General features: G+C 39.3%; 2 protein-coding genes across 6 annotated transcripts; one reads left to right on the forward strand and one right to left on the reverse strand.

Moving 5' to 3' along the window:
- Nucleotides 1-1,371: 1,371 nt before the first annotated feature.
- slc1a6 (solute carrier family 1 member 6) lies at nucleotides 1,372-15,094 on the forward strand. Of its 5 annotated transcripts, none has more exons than XM_044016059.1 (11): nucleotides 1,372-1,554; nucleotides 8,024-8,290; nucleotides 8,468-8,605; nucleotides 8,928-9,132; nucleotides 9,388-9,430; nucleotides 9,640-9,753; nucleotides 10,471-10,655; nucleotides 11,579-11,812; nucleotides 12,310-12,504; nucleotides 13,250-13,384; nucleotides 13,628-15,094. In XM_044016059.1, exons 2-11 carry the CDS (start codon nucleotides 8,068-8,070, stop codon nucleotides 13,824-13,826), a joined length of 1,671 nt encoding a protein of 556 aa, XP_043871994.1. In that variant the 5' UTR covers nucleotides 1,372-1,554; nucleotides 8,024-8,067; the 3' UTR covers nucleotides 13,827-15,094. The 5 variants fall into 5 exon arrangements, with proteins under 5 accessions (XP_043871994.1, XP_043871991.1, XP_043871990.1 ...); XM_044016056.1 differs by lacking the exon at nucleotides 1,372-1,554 and adding an exon at nucleotides 3,491-3,684 and having other exon boundaries at nucleotides 10,474-10,655; XM_044016055.1 differs by lacking the exon at nucleotides 1,372-1,554 and adding an exon at nucleotides 3,495-3,684.
- Nucleotides 15,095-16,280: 1,186 nt separating this feature from the next.
- ccl44 (chemokine (C-C motif) ligand 44) lies at nucleotides 16,281-21,052 on the reverse strand. Its single transcript, XM_044016050.1, has 5 exons — nucleotides 20,881-21,052; nucleotides 19,432-19,561; nucleotides 18,727-18,874; nucleotides 17,556-17,619; nucleotides 16,281-17,445 (listed from the first exon to the last, which is right to left on the reverse strand). The coding sequence occupies exons 1-4, from the start codon at nucleotides 20,942-20,944 to the stop codon at nucleotides 17,581-17,583; spliced, it is 381 nt and encodes a 126-aa protein (XP_043871985.1). The 5' UTR covers nucleotides 20,945-21,052; the 3' UTR covers nucleotides 16,281-17,445; nucleotides 17,556-17,580.
- Between the last annotated feature and the right edge of the window lie 3,936 nt (nucleotides 21,053-24,988).

The raw sequence follows: 24,988 nt of genomic DNA on the forward strand, positions 1-24,988 counted from the left end.
TCTAAACGTGGCTCATACATGATCCATGCCTCCCACGTTATGGCAGGGTAATTTTGTTGCCATGGCGATGCAATCTGCTCCCATCACTGGTTTTACACCAGATTGGAACCAGAGGGACGTCCACAGCGTCAGATCCATGCTCGTGCTTCCCTCAGTAACAACATGAATGCACAGCATTCCTTGACCTTTTACTTTTAGCATTTTGGTTAGAGTTTAGTTATTGTCCTGTCCTGTCCTGTTTTTTGTAGTTTTTTTCCCCTCCCTGTGTAATTTGTGGACTTCACGTCCTGTTTTATTTTGTAAACAAGCGTATGTCTTGTCTCTGTCTGCCTTTACTTCCTGCAGTCTCTCATTTGTGTTGACTACCTTCACCTGTGTTGTATCAGCTCGTTGTCTCAGTGCACCATATACACTTTGTGCCTTCCTGTCGTTCTTTGTTGTGTTTGTTCCTCATGGTCTCTTGTGTGTTTTTGCATCTTTGTTGTATGTGTTTGAGTTTGCCCTTTATTTTACAGGTGACCTTTGTTTTCTGAACCATTGTCAAGGAGTCCAACATGTCCGTGTCCATGTAAAGACCAAACATCAATCACAACTGCAGCTTTAAGTCCTTCAGTAACTTGGAGAATATGAAATACTTAAGTCTGCTGAACTTCATTTTTAGTACGATCTTTAAGTTAAAGTTATGTTTACGTTAAATCTGACTGGCCTCCAATTCTTTTAAATTAAATAAAAGTCCTCATATCCCATGGAGACAAAGCAACAGCCAGGATTTCAATAAATTCAGGGATATATTCTCTCTTTTTTTTGTTACAAGCCCTCTCATAGTCCAGGCCAATCTGGAATCTGTATTTTCTCCTCCACATTTGGCAAATTGACTACGACTGTGTGTCTGTAACAATATTATATTAGTGCTACAAGCATATCAGTGAATCTTAGGTGAACGTGAAGAGTAGGTGGGAGAGTGTAAAGCTGCCACCGCAGTTCACCACCGCAGACCCCGAGCAATGATCAGATGCATGTTGTCATAGCAATGGCTGTTGTGTGTTTATACACAGTTTATAAACTCCAGCGTTTAAGAAGCAGAATGTGTGCTGAGACTTCATCACTGAACGGGAATCAATAACATGGACACAAAATATCTGACTTTTTTGAGAGATTGAGGGATCCATTTAGAAGACATATTTAAAACTAGAGAGTATTTCACTCAGGCTTCATGGTCGTGGAAAACATGGCAGCAGGTGATTTTTTTTATCTCACCTCTCTCACTCACTCTCTCGTGTTCTCTCTCTCTCTTGAAGGATCTTTAACCTCTCCTCCTCCCACACAGATCTTCCAGGCGCTTTCCTCTGCCTGGAGGCTTCATGGACTCAAACTGCTTCATAGTAAAATATTAATAAAAATGATTTTTTTTTTCTTAAAAAAGGGAGATAACAGTGACAATGATGAGTGGAGATACAGTGAGTGGGCAACACTAGTTCATTATCAGCTGCGTGGTGGAGAGAGGAGCATATGCACAGTGGCGGACACAGTGAGGAGCATTCTCGGCACACAGAGGTGGGTACTGTAAGATTTTCAATTTAGCTCCAGTTGATTTAATCGTTTTTGTTGTTGCCACTGTCACGAATATGAAATGGCAGCAGCTGTGTCTCTTTAAATCGGACACTGTAATGAGTAAAAGTTGTTTTTTACGATAGCAAAGTTTTAACACTTGTTTTTGGCAGCATCTGCTACAGATTCTGTGTCTTCATGACAACTTGATTCAGAGACACAAGCAGGGTATCACTGCTTTTGACTCCGTTTCATTAAGTCAGAGGTTCTCAATTTTCTTTTCTCACCCTAGCACTCCCTCGTGTTTCCCTTGGAATGATTACTTGACTATAAATAGTTTGAATAGAAACTAATTTATAGACTATTTATGAAAAAGAAAATGTGTTTACCAACTGTTATATTGTGTATAATGAGAACCGGTGATTCTGAAAATGACAGTTTGCCACATATTGAAGCATTTACTTATTTCTAGCTCTTGTTTGTACCCAAATGTTGAAATGCACTTATTGTACGTCATTTTGGATAAAAGCATCTGCTAAATGACATGTAATTTAATGTTTGAGAACACTGCAATGGTTAATATAGCTGTTTTATTATCGCGTTATAATTTTAATTCTTGCGATGCTGTGATTGATAAGTATCAATTTGGTGACTAGAAATTTTAAAAGGAGGAAAAAGAAAGTTATCTTGACTTTTACTCTTTGTTCACACGTCTTTCTCTCCTCCACTGAATATGACACTGTGTCATATGCATATACTGTAGGTTCTCATATGCAGGAGTTATTTCATAGAAAAAGTGGGGAGCTGTTGACATGATAATCAGCTTTTCCTTCGTTATGTGGATCGCATTTGTCGTCACTTTTATTACACATCAGCATGGAACCTAAAGAATTTTTTATCTTTGACCCTGATGCATCATTCTGTGACTTTTGAGCCTGGGATAAACCAGCTCATTGTCAACACAACGGTTTGGTTCCTCCTTTATTATCGACACATGACACCTGTCTTCACTGTTGTGGGTTTATCTGTAAGTGGGTCTGTCCCTCTGTTAGCAACTTCCTGTCTACAGTTTCTGACGGGTCAGTTTTTATTCTAACCATCTTTATTTTCCACCAGTTTGGTTGTGTCCCTTGATTCAAGTGTCTGATGCCAGTGGACATATTGTAGACATATTATTGAGGTGACGCACATCCACTAATGCTTCATTTACACAACATGGTTTTAGTAGCGATAGTCCCCTTGTGCACAGATTACCTAGAAAAGCTCCAGATCACTAGCAAATCAGTGTTTGTGATGCACTTGCTCGCTATTTCTGAACTGATCAAAGATGCTACTCAATCCTTTTCCCATCAGGGCCCTGATCTGTAAAAATGTACTATATATGCCAGCCAGTCTCGGCTCAAAGGTACAATGCCACCCACTGGCAATAGGAAATTACATATTTTACACTTTGATGTGCAGTTTGAGCAGATCAACTTCACAGTTGGTGAGGAAAGATGCTGATGATGCTATATTGTAGAAAAAACGTTCTGGCTGTGGCGACAAATCAACAAATTAAAGTCCAAATTGCTTATTTCTTGCAGAGATTCATATTGAAATGTAACAGATAGTCCCATTGGGGATTCCTCCTGGTGGTAGACTGGCTGTGTAGTGTGCACAAATCGAAAAAGAAAATGTTAGAATGTGATAATTAGTTGTGTGGCGTGAACACTTCAATCAGAGCAACTTTGAGTGTCAGAAGTTATACGATGTAGACGTTGGTGCAGCTACGTGGCCTCAAAATACACATAAATCAGCCTTTATTCCTAGGTCATAACATGCTTCCCTGTGTCTTTTAAACTTATAACTCTATTTGTAAAAATCTGCAAGTAGAGATAACAATGATGTCACTCTGAGGGTTTTTAATCTCAAACTGGACAAAGACATTTATTACGTACACACCCACTGTCATTTGCGTGTGTGTGTGTGAGACAGAGAAGGTCAGGCCATATAAAAAGCTGCTTGATGTCTGTCTGCTTATGAGAGCTGAGCAGAGAGAGGTCCTGTCCTTCTACTGCTCAACTCCAGACTCTCTATTGCACTCTTTGAACTCATTGAAGATCTGACCTGACAGAGATCAACTGTTAACAATGAGTGGTGAGTAACCATTGAGCTTTTAATCGTTTAATCGACTGTAACTTTAGGAGAATGGTGGCTGTTATACACAACTAGGCCAGATCCCTGTTTCTCAGTATGTTTTAACACGTTAGTCTGAAGTGGCTCTTTACTGAGGGGACGTGGAGTTCAATATTAAAACATTTACTAGTGCAGTGGCTCTGGTATAATGATAATATTTATTTTCCTATACCTATGATCTTTATAGAAATGTCTGTTGTCCATCTTAGGGTTAATGATACATGTAATGTAATGTAATGTTGTGGAGATGGTGGATGTTTGGGGTTTCAGTTAGAGTTTGTGCACTGAGGTCATTGCTTTGACGAGGCAACAAGTGACAAACAAGTGCTGTTTTGGTACCAAGACCCAGACCAAGACTCGGTCATGGCTTGGTCCGTTATTGTGCACTTGTACACTTTTCAGCTGACATGGGGGCGATAGGCGGGGTACACCCTGGACAGTTTGCCAGTCCATCCTCTTAAGACAAATCAAGTTACCACTTTGCTCAGCACCATTGTTGCACACTGTTTTCGCAAGTGAGATAAGGCTGAAGGTTGCACCTTTATGTTTTTCCCTGCCTTTATACAGAAGTTACGATTCTCTGTCAAAAATCAATAACAGAAAAACAACTGTGCTTGGTACCCCAATGGAAGGTTGTCAAAAACTTAGACTGGTTGAAATGGGGCTGAAAGACAAAGGAAAATAAAGAAAAAAAATCACCTCTCAGTTGGCCAAGTATGTTCCACATGGTAAGGAAATGCCTTACCATGTTGAGTTGTTAAGGCAGTAACCAGTAACCACATCAAACACAGGATAATGTTGGATTAAAAACAAGAGAAACATGAAGGTTTAACCACAAAAAGCAGAACAGCAACTGTCTTGTATCCATAACTCAGCATAACCGGGCAAATCACATGTTACAATGAAAGCTTTGGGATGAGTTTCATGGCACAATTCTGGTGAAACAGGAACAAGAATAAGATGAATAAACCCAATTAATATAATAATATATAACTCTGTATAATAATATAATAAAACACAAAATAAAATAATTAAAGTTGGAAGGTGAAAAGAATAACAAGGATAAAAGGATAAAGAAAGCAGAAGAAGGACTTTGAAGTGTGTTGAAGAACCTGTGGAGGGCACCTTCAAATTAGTTTCAAGCTGAGGCAGCTGTTGTATTTCTTCATGCAGCTGGTCTGTAAGGATACAAGGTAATGAGAGTAATTTTCCTGTAGATGAAACATTACACTTCTCAGAATACAGCCTGCCATTATTATTTGTTAGAAGAAGAAGAAAGAGACTAAGACGAACATACTTAACAGTCACTGTAACATTGCGGATGCCACACGGAGATCCCTACGAGAGTGTACCCATGAAGAACATCACAGATGCACACTGTAATAAACATCCAGACCAAACAAGCAATGAAGGTATTTGAACAGAGGACTTAGAGAGCAACCACAGTTCCTCTCCGTCTTGGACTGGGTTTTGGTCTCCAGTACACTCTGGTCTTGGTCATGGCTTGGTCTGTTATTGTGCACTTGACTAACGCTTGCATGTGCCTAGTCCATTACCCTAACCTAAAATGCACAGCATGTCATTTCTGCCATTAGAATTCTCTCAATCAAAAAAAATAAAATAACAAAAGACAAAGTTTTATGAAAGTGATATTCTCCCATTTGGTTTCGCTGAGTGTTTGCATGTTATGGGGAGAGCCTTTAGCGGCAGAATGCACAGCAAACATCAATGAGTATTCTTAAGCCATAGTGACAGATGGACAACTTAAGTCATAGTAGAGTTAGTAAAGTGGATGATGGAATTTAAAGGCCATCAGAATGGATTTAAAGAATGTTGGAAACATTTTGGCGAATGGAAGTACATTTCTCAAGAAACATACCTGTACCATAAGTCTGGTTGTTTTTAGATGTGTTATTGCAGAAATGTCACATACTATATATTTAACCATTGCAAGTAAAGGCTTAACATTAAACTTAAAACATAATCTAACCAGAACCCTATAAAACCAAGTCTTAAAAGTTCAGTGTTTACAGATTTAGGTGGATATATTGGCATATCCGCGAGTATGTTTGTTTTCAGTGCTACTCCTCTATAATCCTGTATAATCCTATTAATCCTATCCTATTGCCCTGGAATAGGCCTTTTACATGCTCTTTAGGCACGGGCCTTAGCAGCCCAAAAGGACAAACCAGTAAGAGCATGTGGTTTATGTTTTGAAGTGGAACTTTACTACATAAACAAAGAACAACATCACTTTCACTCACCGTAGTTTCCTGATATGTTTGGGAAAGGAGGGCGTGAGAGGAGGAGTCCTTTATTTGTTATAATCTGCAGTCTGGACCGTTATGTCTAACAGTGAAATTAGTCCTCAAACAGATAGAATGACATGAACCCTCAAGTGTGAGTAGTGCTGTGTGTATGTGACAGATATATACGTATGGGAACCTTAGACAATGAATGACACACACAGAATAGATGAAGTCTTTGGAGATCACATGTTTAATGCTTTCCCCCAGGGAAAATGTAAAAACATGAATGTGCCAGAGTGCAGAGTAATCGTACTGGATATAAAGAGGAAGCACATGAATAAGTCAACATAAGACTTCCAGTGTATTTGGTGAGGGTGATTTACAGGAAATATTGTAATCTAGATAGGTAAGGAGAAGTGAGACCAACTGCCACGTGCAGCACACAGACTGCTTGGTGTTTTCAACATGGGGAAAGCAAGGTAGGACAGCTCAGTGTTTTTAAGTTTTTCAAATATTTCAGTCGTTTTATCGGCAGACTAAAAGGGCCATTTGAATATTGTTACAGCTTGTATATCGTTTTTAACATTTTTGACAAAAGATCACAGCAAAGGTTTAGATAGGTTTAGTCGAGATTCCCCCTTTTATAGTCTAGCACGAAAGGCAGGAGTATAAAAAAGCCTTCGTTTCATAATGCGGAAACCACAAGTGTACTATACATATTCATAGTCGGTGGCGGCTTCACAAAATCAGAGCACGTACCTTCACCACACACACACACAGTCCTCACTGAAGAATCACTCGCTCCACATGTGTAACTGATTAAATACTGGTTCAAGCTATTTTGGATTGGAGAAGAGCTGCAGCCTTTTTTAAAGTAAAAAAAAATCCAATTCATCTGTTACTTCATGAATAGAGTCAGCAGTCTGTTTTATGACATTTGTCATCCAACGGCTTCTTGTCTGTCTCTTCTCCTTCACATCATTTTTCACTCCTTTTTCTGACTCATTTCATTGCATCTGGCTTTTGAAATTCCTCACATTTTTCAAAAAGAATCAACTTTTTTTAACCCCTCTATTGTAAATGAATGGAGAGGAACGCCGCCTTTACCTGCCTTAGAAAAAGGAAAGGGCAGTTAAATGAGACTCACATGTGCATGTCCATTTGATGCTTGAAGGTGAGTGGGCCTCATGCTTGGTGCTGGAGGAGGTCAGTCAGCAGACCACTATTTGTCATGGGTGACTGTCATGTCCAGCAGATGCACCATGGACGGGTGAACTTTGTAAGACAAGAAGCACAGGTAATGAGGAGAATGGTCTTGTCTGACAGCTCCTGAAGGTGATTTGATTGGCTTGCTCTTGCATTGCCACTTGGGAAGTTGAATATTGCTCAACCTCTGCTGCACAGAGAGAAGAGAAAAGCAACAGACCTCCCAATCCATCAGCAGGGCTTGATACTTTCCTATTCAAACTAGGGATGGGAATCAGTATCGATCGGTATCAGTCAAAATCACTGGATCGGATATCAGACAGGAAAAAAATATAAAATCCGATAAAATCCAATAAAATCCAAAATTCTATAAATCACATGCTTCACTATGCACAGAGCTGAGTCATGTTTGGGCTGTTTATATTATGAAAATTGATGTGTTTGAGATGACTCCGCACAAATGTGTTGTTAACAGCTTCACAGTTCATAAATGGTCTAAAATGAATCTATTGTACGGTATTAGAATCGGTAGATACTAGAGTTTGTGATATCGGTATTGGACACAAAAAAGTGGCATCGTCCTATCCCTAATTCATACTGAGTGAGAAGCATTTCAGTTAATGCATCTAACACCAAGAACAAATAAACTAAACGAAATGTCCGCAGAAAATTATCAATAGAGTGATTTTTACTTTAAATGAGTGGCATTTGCCCTCTGAGCTCTGGGAAAAAGAACAATTCTCTGCAGGAATGCATCATGGCACGATATCACAGTGTGAAAAACTGTTTGTTAAATTCATCCTGTCTATAAGAAAATCAAAACAAACCCTTCTCTCCTTTCCTAGTCTCCCATGAGACCTGTCTCCTGGACCAGGTGCTGGAGCTGATAATGAACGAGAAAACGCCGGCGAGTACGAGTCTTTTCCTGAACGAGGACTCGGACAACCCCCCCTTATCTGACAGAGGAGACATCAGGAGGCGCTTACACAGTGAGATGGAGAGGAGAGCCAACAGTCTGAAGGAGAGGATGAATGCCCTCGGCTTTACCAGCGTCAAAGGTTTCATCAAGGGAAACCTGTTTGTCCTGTTCACGACCGCCGCTGTGGCTGTGGGTGAGTGCAGTGACTTTGACACGGGGGTAGAGTGGGTCATCTTGCAACAGGAAGGTTGGGGCTTGATCCACGGCTCATGTTTCCATGTTCAGAACACCCGATTCAAATCTTTAACAATGTTTTTTTCTGTCGACAACAGATGTCCACTGACTTTCTGTACGTTTTTTGTGCTTTCAGGTATAATACTGGGCTTTGGTCTTCGCTCCTACAACCTGTCCCTGAGGGACATTAAGTACTTTTCCTTTCCTGGGGAGCTCCTAATGAGAATGCTCAAGATGGTGGTGATGCCTCTCATCGTCTCCAGTCTAGTGACAGGTTGGCTTTGCCTTTAAAATGTGACCATATCTTTATTTTACCCACATTTTGTACTTTTGGTGCACATACTATTGCCTGTATCGTACCAAGAGGCAACAGCAACACTGTGCACTGTGACCATGAAAAGTTTCAATGTGAATTGCAGTTCTTACAAAAACATGGTCCTTCAGTCAGGTCTGATAGTATTGCTTGACAGAGTCTGTTTTCAGATGAAGAACACAATATACAAATAATATGACCGAATAATAACATAAAAGAGTTATGCACCGCAGCTTTAGATGTAAGTTATCTGTGATTATAAAATCATTCTCCTCTGTGTCAGGTATTGCTTCCTTGGACAGCAGGGCATCAGGTAAAATGGGCGTGCGTGCGCTGGTCTACTACATGTTGACCACGCTGATCGCTGTGTTCATTGGCATTTTCATTGTCATGCTTATTCAGCCGGGGAAAGGCGGCAGAGACAGTCCTGTGACCAGTGGAAGCGTCGAGACTGTTCAGGCGCTCGACGCCTTTCTGGATCTCATCAGGTAACCAGAGCTTGGGAAACGTATCTCATTGTTTTTAACGGACTTAAAAGACTCCACACACATATTTGTTTAACAAAATAATCTGCCACTTTCAGAAAAATGTGGAGAGGTAGATGAAGAAGATGACACTCTTCTTCAAAAATAATGGATGAATTGTGTGTGTGTAAATGACTCTTTATGATCATTAAACTGTTGTACTGAGAAATACAAAATGTACAAACTGTTTTAATTTGATCTTTTTATTTATGTTTTTAGGAATATGTTTCCCCCCAATTTGGTCGAGGCTTGTTTCAAGCAGGTGAGGCCATCTCTCTCTTTTCTTCCTTTATATATGAATTTAAACAACTTCAAGTTCATGTCTCCTATACCTCAGACAACGTGAATAAGACATTGACCTCATTTCACGTTCACTCTAAAATCCCAGTTGATGCGTCACGTGTAATGTAACCTTCAGGGACTTTTCACACCTAAACATAGTAACATTTGTACACTCTCTCTCTCTCACAGTATAAAACTGCTTACAAAAAGGTTGTTCGTACAAGGACAGTGACTGTGACTCAGAACTTCACCAACTCTGTCAACGTGACAGATTCCAACAGCAGCGTGCTGCACACCGTACAGGTGAGTAACAGATCTGGTAACGGATCTGTGTAGAATGAATCCATGAAAAATATGACCCAAGAATATTCAACCACATAAAGAAATATTAAACACTTTAACATATGTGTGAACTCATCAAACCCTACCCCTTTTTTATAGTGTGCCTTTAAACTTTAATGTTTTGCAAACAGTTTAAAGCTTTCTACTTTAGTTGCCATATTCGTATAAACTACACCCTATAAATCAAAAACAAGTACAAGAAAAGACAAGATTCAGTGTTCCATTATATATCCATTTAGTTTGTTGTTTTTGAAACAGCTGTTTGAATTTATCGTTATTATTATTTGTTCTCACAAACGACTTATTTAATGAGCCTGTTCCTCTCAGATGATATTGTTTTTCCCTCAATTGAAAGAGCGTTTGGATGCTGACAGGTATTCGGTTTTGGCTTTGAGCATAATTTGTGCCGTCTAGAAATTGACCAATTTTTTTTTTTATTTACTTGAATGTAAAGTGGTTTATTTGTTTTGACTTGGTTATTCATAAATGTTGGTTTTCAAACTCTTACAAAACATCATCATTTATACATCATTTATATCCCACTTATTATTCCAAGAAATTATATTTCAAATACAACATTTCTTCTAACATATACATCTTTTCATTCCCTCTATGTCAACTTAAACCATTTAAAAAAATAAGGTTAATATAGGTAAATAATGTGGGTTCTTTTGACAGGAGACAGTGGAGGAGACAGTCCCCGTGGCAGACTCCTCCAGTGGACTGAACGCTCTTGGTCTCGTGGTTTTCTCCATGTGCTTCGGTCTGGTGATAGGGAAAATGAAGCAGAAAGGTCAGGCTGTCAGAGACTTCTTTGACTCCCTGAATGAAGCCATCATGAGGCTGGTGGCCATCATCATCTGGTCAGTGCACATTCAACAAGCATAACACATTTATTATTACTGTAGGTCACTGGTCTTGGTCTTGCAATGGTTGATTTACCTACACTATGAATTATTTTTCCAGGCTTTTGCAGGTTTTAACCATAAATTATACTATAAATAACATCATTGTCTTTTTACAGGCTTTAAAATATATATATTTTTTTTTTATTGTGAAATTACTATCGGTGGGGTTATAACAGGAAACATTTCAAAAATGGCCCTGACGTCACAGTTAAGCACAGTTTTGGGGCTGCAACTAATGATTATTTTCATAATCGATTAATCGAGTAATCGTTTGGTCCATAAACTGTCAGAAAATGTTGAAAAATGTTGATCTGTGTTTTCAAACCTGGAAATAATTAAGTGCTCATATGTCTTGTTTTGTCCATAAACCAAAATCATTCAGTTTTAATACTGTTTTATAGAGCAAGAAAAACAGAAAATACTTACATTTAAGAAGCTGAAAAATCAGAAAGCTCGTTTTAATTGAATAAAAAAAACACTTATACTAAGAAATCGATTCTCTAAATAGTTGAAAATTCATTTAGCAATTGATTAATTACAGATTAATAGAATAATCGCTGCAGTGAGTCAAATCAGAACAACATGGCATCACTGTGAAAGAGGTCAAACACAGCATTTATACAGGAAAATACTGCTTATACCAAGAAATAAATTCAGAAAAAATACTACTAAATCACAGTACTACGTAGCAGCTGTTCAATTACATGAATTTACTATATCATTATATTGTAACCTACTGTGAAAGGGCAATATCAAAGACACAGTAATTGACTGTAAATGCAATGCTCGTTCAAATATTCTACAGTATTAGGAATTATAGATGCTCAGCATGCCTGTCTGTGTTCTCATATCGAGCATTTTCCTCCGTGCTTTAATAGGTACGCTCCAGTGGGCATCATGTTCCTGATCGCAGGGAAGATTATAGAGATGAACAATCTGGCAGAGGTGGGCGGTCAGTTGGGAATGTACACCGTTTCAGTCATCGTGGGTCTCATCATCCACGGCCTCGTTGTCCTGCCGTTGCTTTACTTCATTGTGACCAGAAAGAATCCGTATCGCTTCATAGGCGGTCTGCTGCAGGCACTCTTCACTGCCCTGGGAACCTCATCTAGGTGAGACTCATCACCTGTCCTGCTGGTACTGAGGACACTGTGTCGCTGACTGACTTAAGAATGAGCATAAAATAAAAAAAGAAAAATGAACAAAGGGCAAGGAGAAAAAAATACATCTAATTTACACAAACATTTAGGCTTTGTTTATTACTGTACTTTAACATGATGTGAAAAATGTCCTATAAAGATGCACAGTATAGCTAAATATTTGAGATGTCCAGGAGGAAGGTGTGGGCCAGTGGTAGAGTTTGCCTTCTCCATTCTCCCAACCCCACAGTCATTCCAGTGTCTATGTGCCGATGTGTCCCTAAAGGACACCATCCAGTCACAGGGATTAGAAGGCTTGAATTGCTTAATAGTAGAATTTTTGAACATGTGATATGTATCTTCTGAGATGAATTGTGTCGAATGAAAAGACGAATCACTGCCCTAATACATACTTAACATGTTAACATACGAACCATGATGCTTCAAATGTCTCTCCCTTCCTGCTCCAGCTCTGCAACGCTGCCCATCACCTTCCGTTGTTTGGAGGAGAACAACCATGTGGATAAAAGAGTGACTCGCTTCATTCTCCCTGTGGGCGCCACCATCAACATGGATGGCACGGCCCTCTATGAGGCTGTAGCGGCCATCTTTATCGCTCAAGTCAACAGCATGGACCTAGACTTTGGCCAAATTCTCACCGTGAGGTAACGGTGTCCCGAATAATGTTCTTTGACCCACGTCTGTCTACAGTGTCTTTATTATAATTTCATTCCAGAGGAGAACATGTGATCACGCGACCTTCTCAACCTATTTATGCAGCGTTTTTATGTGAACATGAAAAGGCTATTATCAAATCATAATATCCTACAACACACTGTACTGTATATGTGATTGGGAGTACATATATAGTATTATAACATTTTCCTTATGAGCCCTTTAGGGCAGAAGTTTACTTAACTCAACATAGCAATTTGAAACAATACAGTATGAAAAGGGCAGAAGCTAAAAATTCTATTTTTGACTGTTTTATCTTCAGTGCACATTGAAATCATACTGGAAACGGTGCATATTTTATATATACAGTAACACTTTGTATTACATTATACTAACAACATAGTACAAATTAAATTATTTGTCAGTTGCAGTTGACAATTACCATAATTTAATGATTATGTCCCACTCATGTTTCATCATTATTGCCAAGCTATTACTTGGAGATTTCTATAGAAATAAGATACGTTAACCATGACAACACAACAACCCCTACTATTACATCATTGTTACTGTACTGTAATATAAAGTCATACCGTTTCTTAAATTCGATATTTCCCACAAATTGTTCAGCCCTTTATTTTCCTACTTCTCCCAGCAGCAGTGCACATGGTGCTGTTTGTTTATTTTGCTTTATTAAATGTCTTCACTCTCCTTTCCTCCCTACCACCCACGCAGTATCACAGCAACTGCTGCCAGCATCGGAGCAGCAGGCATCCCTCAGGCTGGCCTGGTTACCATGGTGATTGTATTGACATCGGTGGGACTGCCCACAGAGGACATAGCACTGATCGTCGCTGTGGATTGGTTCTTGTGAGTTACCGCTAAATGTCAGCTTGATGGGGATTGGTCTGTGTTCTGTTCTGTGGCTTTGGCAGACTAAAATGTCATAGGAAAGCTTCAGCAAAACCCAAAAGGTCCCACCACTACAAAGGTTACTGATGCATAATGCAGCATGCTGGATTAGAAGGTCTGGGTCTTGCACAGTGCAAGTGTTTTCATCTCAGGCATATACAATAATAGCTTCTTTCTGTGTGTTTACCTCGAACGCTTCAGGGACCGCTTGCGCACAACCATCAATGTGCTGGGCGACTCGCTCGGTGCAGGCATCGTGGAGCACCTTTCTCGCGAAGAACTACAAAGTCAGGACACTGACGTGGGCAACTCTGTCATCATGGAGGATGATCGGCCCTACCAGATTATCAGCCAGGACAACGACACTCTGAATCACCACAACAGCGAAACCACAATGTGAAACAATGAACCACACTCTGAGAGAATGAATGTACTCAAAGTATAGTATTTAGTTAGGAGTTTGGCTTACAGTTGTGCAGCAGCTACAGTATGTGCTTGCGATCTTCACAATGTCCTAAACTTCCATCTTACTCTCAAATCCAAAAAAGTGTGAGGTCTGGCCCTGTGGCCGTTTGGTGACAGGAAATACAAGTGCACATTCTGTGTAGGAAAGGTTGCATGTTCACTATCTGACTTAACTCTAGTTATAGTTTGTGTTATGTTGTACAAAACTGGTTTTTACAAAGTTCAATATATCATTTAAGAGCTGAAAGACATTTCCAGTTCAGGTTCAAGTTTTGCGTGACGTATGATTTCCATGAAACCCACCACCAGCGTCAGTGTTCGAAAACACTGTATCATTAGAAGGAAAGCCACAGCATTTCCAATATACTCAACCTTAAATACCATAAATAATCAACAAACACTTACATAGTCTTAGAATTTAACTTAATGTGTACTTAACACTTTGCTACTTATTACTTACTTGGGTCAGTGTTTTGAAAGTGACTCAGTAGCATGATTTACAGGCATTGCTTTCTTAGAAATAGTATAGACACTGTCTGAGTATTTTGTGTATTTCTTCAGTGATGTTGCTATTACTCCAAGTGATTTTTTTTGGAGTAATACTGTATTTGGTCTTAAACATTTGTTTTCTTAGTTTTTTTCCCACTCAAATCTTCAGCATCTATTGTTTAAACAGTTAAAGGGTCATATCATACCAAAACACTTTGGTTTCTTTTTTCTCTAAGGTTTTGGATATGTTTAATGTCTGATTAGATTTCTTTTTTAAAAACTATTTTAGTTTGAATTTGCACCTGAAATATCTCTGTTTTCTGCATTATACTTAAAACTGAGCATGCAATTTGAATAGGGGTGTTAAATTGGAATATCATATTATAGGTTAATCACTGGGTGTTTTTGTAAACGTACTGTGAAGACAGTTTGTGATCGCTTTGAGGAATTTGAATGTTCAGTTGCTTTATGCTTTTTATTGTTGGCTGAGGACAGTGTAACGCGTCATTAGTGAGAGTGAGAGTGAAACGCTATATACATTACCATTAAATTAAAAGTTCAGATTACTTTGTGCCACATTTGTGCTCATGAGGAGGTTTTCACGTCAGTTTGTGATTTCAGTTATAATGTAATTTCTCACACAGAAGAGCAGCTCAACATTTTTTGATGGACCACTTATGAAAAATGGGAGAAATAAATGGCTCAGGAATAGAACTGTGATTATCATTATTGTGTTTGTGGCTACCCCTGGTGGAGGATGTTCTCCTGGCCCAAAACCCTGCTCCTCTGAGAAATTATATTTCTCTTATTACTTAACCCTAACGTTCAATTTAAATGTCAAAAGTTGATGTTGTTGTCGTAATGCCTTAGACTGCAAGTCATTTCAAAATTCTCGTTAAAATGAACGATACTTCAAAACAGAATTGCAAGAAGGAGAATTCACACTGACAATAACACATGTGTTTACAATAAAAAAATAAATAAAATGAAGTACACCCTTTGCTGACCTAAAATGTAGGTGTGTCATAAGTCAGTGGCAATGTGGGTTGTCCTCCAAATGTTGGGTTGGTGATTTGATCCCTGTGTCCACCCTGTGTCCACCCTGTGTCCACTCAACACCTAACCCCACATTGCCTCTGATTGCTGTGCCAGCAGCATGTGACTGAGTGACAGATGTGTGAGAGGAAAAGTGCTGAATGTGTAAGTGAATGTGTGAATAGCAACACTGTAGTGTAAGGCACTACACTTTTTATGATTTTGTATGATTAGTATAATTAGTATAAGTGCATGACATCACGTTTATCTCATTACCTCCCACTACCTCAGATGTGTTCGCCGCTCAGAGCAGCAAAGACCATTACATTAAAGTGCAGAGCATAATTAAGATGTATAATGATGTATGCAATATTTAACCTGCTAATTTTGAATGCTAACATTTGCTAATTTGCACAAACATAAATTACTGGCCTTTCTGCATGGAGTTTGCATGTATCTGTGTGTGTGGGGGTTTTCTGCGGGTTCTCCAGTTTCCTCCCACAGTTCAAAAACATGCAGATTTATGGGATTGGACACTCTAAACTGACTACAAGTGTGAATGTGAGAGTGGATGGTTGCTTGTCTCTATGTGTCCCTGTGATGGACTGGCTTGGGTGGTACAGGGTGTACCCCCGCTTTTTGGGGAGGGGGTACTTATGTCATTTGTTTTACAGAAATTTGGGTCAAAAATAAGATACAATCTGATAATAACTTGATAAACGAAAGCTTCACCCAAAGGAGGAGATGAATAAGTGCCTCCATTAACAACACGGCACTGGAAGGGATTTTTCAGGCTTAATCAGAGTGTAGCATGTATGTAATAAGATATCAACACACACATACACAGAAAAGGTCAGTGAGGCAGTTCAAGTTATGATTTCAGATTAATTTATAAAATAGCTCACTTGAGATACTGTGTTTGAACATACATACAGTGCATTCTTCTACAGTACAATACAATACAATACTTGTGTGTTACACACACACAGCGGAGCCCTCTAAGTTTAACAGCCTTGCCACGTATAGAAGTGAATGATGGATACTTTGGCATAGTTTAGTGACAGACTACTGGTGGAAAAGACAGAGATATTGTAGTAAATGGTGGACGTCAGAGGGCTTTACGGTTAACAGTCACTGTACAAAATGGATCGTTTGGATTGTAAGAGCCATTTTTGTTATTGTTTTGTGTTTGGAGCTCCTTTAAGACACGATGACGTAGCTCACGTTGATCAGTTGTTTCACATAAAATCTAGTAACCTTTCAAGAAAGGGACACACACTGTGCACTGGTTGCTGCTGGCTTCTTCCGACGCACGTATGATTTTGTAATATCATATCATATTGGACTGCATAAGAAAGTTGTTCTGGGTTGGATTGATTTACGTTTTTGACGTGCAGTGGAACTTGCCAGCAGGAACCGGTGTAGACTACATGGCTCTTGATGTGACAGAGAGTGTAAATGTCTAACAGTCAGATACAGAATATACTAAGACCCAGATTGTATAAGAAGAGGTGCAAATCAATAGGTCTTCAACATTCTACCTACTTTTACTGTGTCATTGCACATTGATGACGTATACAAGTCACAAATAAGCATAGAGTGTCTTGCTGATATACAATATTCATATCACTACTCATGTATTGTTTATTTAATTACAACAATTTCTTACTGGTTTCACATCAGCCACAAGTAGTTATGCTGTTGTACTTCCAGGCAGACTCAGTTAAATAACAGTATTAGCCATTTTTATTTTTTTTTTAAGAAAAAAGGATAATAATAAATTCAGCTTATCTTACAACTTATGCTCCTTTGTTGAGACTTACCCAGTCACATGTTAGGAAATATTCCAAGCACAGTTCATATTTAAATATCTAAAGCCATTTAAATATGTATTGCTGCACAGGTCTGGTCCCAGGGAGACACACGTCTGGTCCCAGGGAGACAGATAGTGTAGACAAAGAAATAAGACGACTTGAGTGGCGGCAAGTGTTGCCATGTTAAGAAGACAAGCTGCTGAATGTTTACTTGGCCTGAAAGTCGGGGAAAATGGGACAATTAAAAATAACACACCTGAAAAGACATTTTATATTTTACATATTGTATGTACTGATGGTTTAGAGAGAGAGAGAGAGAACCTTACTTATGACTATGAGTTTTCCTCCACTTCACTGCACATTGAGAATCGCCCAGTTGTCTTTCTTGTCCTGATGATAATAAGAGAAGAAACTCTATGAATTTCTTACAGGAAACATGGAAAATAATGGGAAAAGAAAGTGCTAAAAAAATTGTTCCTATCGAGACATTTGACTATAAACAAACTGCTCAGGCTCATGGGGACTCGTGACATCTGCAAGCAAACATCCTAAGCTCCAGCCAAAACACTTGTTTACATGCACAGATTAATCAAGCTAAGGCTATAGTCCAATTAAGACAGGCAGCCGGACAACATGCTAAGTCAGACTATACATATGGAGGAAATAAATGTATGTGTGACACTACTGAATCAGTTTCCTGTTGACCTTCACGTCACAGAAAAACAAACAAGATGGGTCGTAAGCATAAATCTCGTCTCTTCATTAGTCCAAAAGTGGGTCTTCTCCATAGCTTTCGCCCGACGCCGTCATGTTGTTTGTTCTTTTACCGGCAACAGTACTGCAGGTTATATGTCGTCTCCTTCTAAGTCCGAGTCAAAGACCAGGGAGGAAATTTTGGTGCATGCGCAGAACGCTTAGTCAGAGTCCAGTCAGAAGTGTATACATGCATGAGTAATCGGACTATGAATCTCATTATCCAGGTATGTTAGTCCAACTAAGACTAACTATTTTAGTCAGACTAATGTGTTTATTTGTCATTAAGAAAACCAAATTATTGTCTTAGTCTGACTAAAATTTAACATGCATGTAAACACACTGAGTGATTAGAGCGACTGCAGTATTTAACTCATAGAGATGATGTTCACTGATGACGTAACTAAAGCAACACTCTGGTCTTCCCTCAGTGTTTGCACTTGATAAAAATGTCTTCTGCTTTTTATGTTTTTGTGGAGTTTCTGTTGGAGTCTGTGTCATCATTTGTTGATATTAGCGAAATCCACCCACTACTCACTGCCTCTGTAATAGTTGGTGGAAGTCAAAAAAATGGATGTTTCTCCTGACACCAGATAGGAAGTGCACATATTTAATTTTTAAGTTCATTCACTGGCATTAAAAAACAATCATGATCTTATATACAGCCCCTCTAATGCAGATTGATACATGCAGACACAATAAATATTGTCATATACAATAGACTTGATAATAAGTGACGCTGACCTCTGACATGACAGGCAGGTTGTCATGAGGAAGGAGCCACATGGTTCGGTGGGCCTTGGTTCTCTGTCTCTGCAGCAGTTTTCTCAGCAACCGCTTCACCTTCCGGTCTCTGGGGTCTGCACATTTCACCGCCTTCTTCGTGTAAAGACTAAAACAAAAAGAGCCAAAAAAAACAACAAAAACGTCAACACAAGCTTCTCCTGAACTTGAAGGAAAAGGGAAAGAGTGATTTGGCACAAAAAAATCTGAGAAAATATGTAAGCTGATTGAACATGATCAAAAGTGTTTGGTAACTGAAATACAGAGGACCAAAGGAAACTGTTCCATCTTCAAGAATTTGACGTTTTTGTTAAGAAAGCATGCTCTCCATTCCCCAGCTCCTTCAGTTTACTGTGACTAGATAGAAACAATAGGTATCACAATGCAAAATGGTTTGCTTAACTAAACCCTGCTGTTCTGACTGACTGGCTACAGCAGGACTCAGTTGGCTCAGAAGGTATTTTCAAATGGCTTGTTATTCCCACATATTTCCTTTCTTACTTCCCTGGCAGTTACAGCTCTGAGCTCTTCCATAACAACATGACCTGGAAAGATGACAATGCCTCTCAGCCTGGCTCTGCCCTCCTCTAACAGGAGGCATATTTTCCATGCCTGCAGATTGCTGTGTGATCTTAAGCTCCAGGAGTGGATAGTTGAAATACTTGCATGATGGCTTGTATACTGCAGTCTGGCCCCTCTGTCTGCACCTCAAACCGCAACACATCTTTGGTACGCACCTTGCCCTGGGAGTACAACATGCAGCACTGGACATCTCTCTGCATCTGTACACCTTTACCTGGAGAACATATAGAGAAAGAGGGATGAGGAAAACCAACAGCAAAAAACCTTGTTGTTAACTTAAAAAAAATGAAAATGAAGGAACATAAAATAAAATAACTTTGAAATCAGATACAATAACAGCCACAATAACTCCAAAAATAGCTCTGGAAATAGCTCCAAAATCACTTCTTTAAAAAAAAAGAAAAAACATTTCTATGAAAAATTTTTATGTTTTATCCTGAAGAACTGTATTGACGTTAAGAAAGTTGTTTGGTGTGTGATTGTGCCTGAAATGATTGTCTTGGATAACATATAGTATTTCTACACAAAGTTTATGTTTATTTGTGTATCTTTTACTATATTTTGAATAGATTGTGTCATTTACCTATTTCCTGTAGTATGCTAACGGGGAATGCCGATTATTCCAAGTCCCTGGATAAGTTTCTTAATCAATTCTTCTTCATATTCTTATGGAACTTTCGTAACTTTGTATCTTTTATATTATTATATACATGTGTGAAAACAAATACATACAAAACTTTGCTAAGATTATGGAATGTAAGCTCTCTGAAGACAGTATTGTGGTGAGTGTTTTGGCAGCCTCTGTAGACATAAAAATGCTATCTGTTCTGCAGGACGTGCACATGCCTTCTGGTTCCATGTATATTCACATATGGACACACATGCTGTGTGCATGCACACACACACACACACACACACACACACAGGAATCCCAGAGGAATTACAATGGCATCCTATTGTGCAGCCGTGCCAGTGAGGAGAGAAAGAAAAAAGTGAGAGAAGGAGAGGAGGAGGAGTGTGTGTCTGTGTGGAGGGTGTGCCATGATGCCTTTTCATCCAAAGCAATTGTGTGAACAAATTAAAGTGTGATGTGAAGCAGCAGGAGCGATAAGAGAGTGAAATAGGACAGTGCTGCTTTGTTATGACACAGATGATGTAGAATCAGGCTCATCACAGCACTTCCACCACTCTTACAACATTAAAAAACAAGGTGACACCATGACACTGGCTGAGCCCTGACACACTGTCTTTCTCTTTCTTTATCTCTCTCTCTCTCTCTGTGTGTGTGTGTGTTGTGTGATGTTCAGATGCTCGTCCTCCTGCCTGCGCTCTGCCCCTCTGTTTACATCCGTGCCTCCCTCTCTTCTGCTCCTGCTGCTGCTGCTGCTACCCCTCTTTCCTTATTCTCTCCTTTTTCTATCCTCGCCATCGCTCTCTTGCTACACTCTCCACCTGCAGGGTGCATGTAAGCCATGTAACACACACACACACACACTTCCACACACACACAAAGTAAGTATGGCTATGTCCTACCGTCCACAGATGCCAGAAGGATAACAGTCAGAGAGATAACAGTCAACATCTGCAGCATGACCATGATGAGGCTGGCAGAGAGGAGGAGAGGAGGATAATCTACTCTGTCACCTCTCCCTCTATGGCTGCCTCTCTTATATGACTCCCTCCCTCTCTTTATACCTCCCTGCCCATCTCTCACTCACTCACTTTCACCACCTCTCTTTTTTCCTCTTACAATGTTTCCCTCCCACCCTGTTTTTCCATTTTCAGTCATTCTCGCACTCAAACCAAACTCCCTCTCTTTTTCTCTTTTTCTTTCACACTCATCTCACCTCTCACTCCCTTCTCCCTCCTTGTCTCCTCACATGTGGTGCCAAGCCTCATTTGTCTCATTTGAGGCTTTAAATTCCTCTTTTATCCCCTTCTCCTCCTCCTCCTCCTCTTGTCCACAGTGCATTCTCTCTGCCAGGATTGAAACAGACTTAAGTGGAATCAAGATGGAATCACCCTGTAGCTTTTACATTGCATAATCAGCCCAGTTTGGGGCATTTTGAGCTGCACAGAAAGGATACATTTCTAAATGATGTAAAAAGAACCCTGTGTGTGGCTGTTTCATGTAGTTGGGGACGCTGTTAGAAGAGTGGGTGTGTCAGCCTGTCTCTCTCAGCAGTTATGTTCTCTTGGACTGCAGACAGGACGCTGAACATGCCTAGAAACTCTGATTAACTACATTAATTAGCTTTAATTAACCCCAAAATACAACTTACAATGTACTGTATCATGAAGTATGATTAGAAGCTGTACTGTGCAACTTTGAAAATCTTAATTATTGTCAAATGTTGGGTTAGGGTTAAGCCTGTCAGCTCCACATGAGTCTCAGTAAAGAGGTCATCAGATCTCATGTCAGTAACATTCCTGCACTGAACACGGAAAGTGATTTGTTTAAGACAAGACAAATGGAGGCATCACACCACATAAAGTGACACAGACGGCTGCAAACATTGGAGTATGACTGAAACCACAAGGAATCAGCCTCAAAATGTTTCAAAAGTGACTACTGTTCAATAATAAATAAATGGTTGTCCAACGGTTTGACGGAATGAATGCTTCTGGCCCCCGCACTGCCATTGTTTACTCACAAACACACCCTCTGTGCCTGCTTTCAGATGAAGAACACAGCATACAAATCATTTTATAACCAAACAAAGTCCAAGTCCTGTAGCCAATATGAAATTTCTTCTTTTTCTTTTATGCTTTGGTATATGTTCATGCATCATTGTCACCAAGTAAATGTAATATATTTGGTGATTCAGATGTCTTTCAAATATGCCTTTTATATGTCTTTGCGGTCTCTCCCCGTTGGCCCGTAAATCATAATAAATTGTTACTTAGAGTGCATAAATGAATACCACAAGAACAAGCTGGAGGCTTTATCTGAGGATCAAGAATCTGGATCCATGAAGGAGAGGCTTCAACAGAAAAACCACACCAGGACCTGATTATATAGGGAGAAACCAAAGAAAATGATTTGGCCTAACATGTGTTGCAGTAACATGTTCTTTTGAACCAACCTTGTGAACGAGACAATTGAAAAAATGCCAACAAAGAAGTAACGATTTGGAATTGTGCTTCTGTGTCCACTCTCTCTCGGGCTGTGCAAAAGTCTCTCAGCACCTGGTGTCTTTATGTCAGTCCAATTCTGTCATCAATGTGACTGAAAGTTGGTTTTATTATATTAGCAAGCCGTCAGTGAGTTTAACTCATCACTGCACAACATGTGTATACAATAAACCTGGCGTAATAGACCTTTTTCACAGCAGATATTTGTCGAAATGAAAAACAAGCACAGGTTTTTACCAATAACATTAAATATGGTTCCACTCCAGTTTTCAGAGAACAAGGGTCGTGCTTCTGTTCAAGTGTAAAGTGTACTTCCCACTAAATATGTGACACTCATAAAAAAATGTGTTATTTTAAAACTACACGCATGTTTATTATATTGTGGATTACATCTGGATGTGTTTCAATAAGTAATAATAATATACTGTATGGTCATTATATCCTTGCTATGAGACTTTTGCACAGATGTACTTGTAGGTTTTTGTCTGATGATCTTGGCAATAATACAAACTGGCCAGCAGGTGATATTTCTTTTCACATACTTCAGATCTTTTCACGACACGTGAAGGGAATAGAATCTTTTGTTCTCCAGGCGATTTTCATTAGACTTGGACATTTTGTTCTGTTTTCTTAAACCTTGGGTTTTTTAGTTCTTTATGTCTGGTTTTCTGTTCATTGCTTGTTGTTTTATTTTGTAGTATTTCCTTGTGTGTGCCTTGCTAAGTTACATTTCACTTCTTGTCCTCCCTTCCCTCTTGATTGCCTGTCCTGCCCTAATGTAGGTCACCTGTGTCTCATTAGTGTCACCTGTGTTTGGCTGTCCTGAGTGGATTTAGTCTCTCTGCCTCTGTTGGTTCGTTTGCTTAAGTTCACCCTGTTTCAAGGTGGTTTTTTTCCTCTGTGTGTTTTATTTTCTTCCATCCCCTCCCTACTTTAGATTTGGGTGTGCGTTATAGACTCTTTTTGTTAACGCAAACTAAATTTTTGTTAAAACATGACAATTTCATTTCTTGTGTCTGAAGCACCAAAGATACAGCAACCAATAACATACACTAGTATAAGTCTATGGTTTAGATCAGTCATTCCCAGAGACTGGGTTGGGCTGAGTAGGATTTTTTTGGGATGTCAAAAAACATTTAAAGAATGTGTCTCTAATTAAATAACACAAACACAAAATGAAGTTGTAATTTTTGTATCAAACATATCACTATGAAATAGTATTAGTTGGTTTATCTTCAATTTATATTGTGAATATTTTGTAATATTTTAAAAGTGGGTTCCTCGTATTCAGTTCACTGAAAGAACCAACAGACACAAACATGCCATATTAATTTGACACATTTGTAATGGACATGACTCCTGAAACACTTAGTGGCAAAACTGAGACACAGTCAGACAACATGGCACCAATATGTCTCTTACAGGCATACTGTACATATCAGAACCCTGGATGTGGAAATATGCATTCTGTGCACATGAGGTGGGGGTAAAAATGTGTATGTGTGTGTGTTAGGGGTGGGATTAACTGTTGAAGAATTTGACCTGAAAAAATCAGGTTGGAATCTCAGCTGCAAAAACATACCTTCCACATGACTACAGGTCTGCTTGTGAGCCGGATTCCTTTACTGCATATCTTCACAGCTACAGAAATACCTTCTGTCAAGGTGTGTGGACTCGCAGTCATCGTGTGGGGAATTAAAATGTAAAAGGAGCAGCTGTGTGTAGTGGAGCGGGAACTGACAGGATTATGTCTTCTTCTTTGAGGAGGTGAAGAGCTTGAGCTGTAGAGTGTGTGAGGAGGACATGGCCTCCTGCAGACACTGGGAGGACTTACTGCACCGGACATGCATGGAGCTGAAGAGATTTTAATGTTTCCTGAGAGGGAATTCCAACAGATAAAAAGGCAGTAAATTCTTAGCATCTTTGAAACAAGGAGACCAAGGAGATGTGTTCTCTAAAAATCAATACCACCCATATAATTACCACAAATTTGATTATTGAAACATTTAAAAAAAAAAGAAAAAAAAAAAGAAATTGGCCATGTATGTCGATTGCTGGTTAACATCTGGATCAGGCGTTTGAAACACTTTTAATAGCAACCATAACCTGTGGAACCTAGATCTGATTCTGAATGAGTCATGTCATAAATAGTAATAAATATGGCCTAATTGCAGAGGTCGAAAGAGTACTGAAATATTCTACTCAAGTAAAAGTACCGCAATTGTAGTTAAGTACAAGTGTGCTGGTCTAAAAATGTACTCCAGTACTCCAAAAAAGTAACTTAACAAGGGGGGGACTCAACTCTCACATTAGTTGTTTTTAATTGAAGGCAAACCTTTACAAATTAAAGTGCTGACAAACTAAAATATGTAAACATATAATGTGTCAGTCGAAATGTCACAATTGCGTCAACTTTCTCACTCACTCAGGGACCTTAATTAGTGCCAATTCAGCTGTCCTCATCACTCACCTGTCCTCATCACTCACCTATCCTCATCATTACCCA

The sequence above is a fragment of the Solea senegalensis genome, unplaced genomic scaffold, assembly GCF_019176455.1.
Source record: "Solea senegalensis isolate Sse05_10M unplaced genomic scaffold, IFAPA_SoseM_1 scf7180000014118, whole genome shotgun sequence".
Taxonomy (NCBI): domain Eukaryota; kingdom Metazoa; phylum Chordata; class Actinopteri; order Pleuronectiformes; family Soleidae; genus Solea; species Solea senegalensis.

Coding starts and splice junctions, on each gene's coding strand:
- ccl44 (XM_044016050.1), bottom strand. CDS start 20,944: ATGGTCATGCTGCAGATGTTGACTGTTATCTCTCTGACTGTTATCCTT. Junction 18,875..19,431: donor TGCAGTATACAAGCCATCAT/GCAAGTATTTCA, acceptor TTTTTGTTTTAG/TCTTTACACGAAGAAGGCGG. Junction 17,620..18,726: donor ACCTGCCTGTCATGTCAGAG/GTCAGCGTCACT, acceptor TATTATCATCAG/GACAAGAAAGACAACTGGGC.
- slc1a6 (XM_044016055.1), top strand. Junction 9,133..9,387: donor GCCTTTCTGGATCTCATCAG/GTAACCAGAGCT, acceptor TTATGTTTTTAG/GAATATGTTTCCCCCCAATT. Junction 13,385..13,627: donor GTCGCTGTGGATTGGTTCTT/GTGAGTTACCGC, acceptor CGAACGCTTCAG/GGACCGCTTGCGCACAACCA.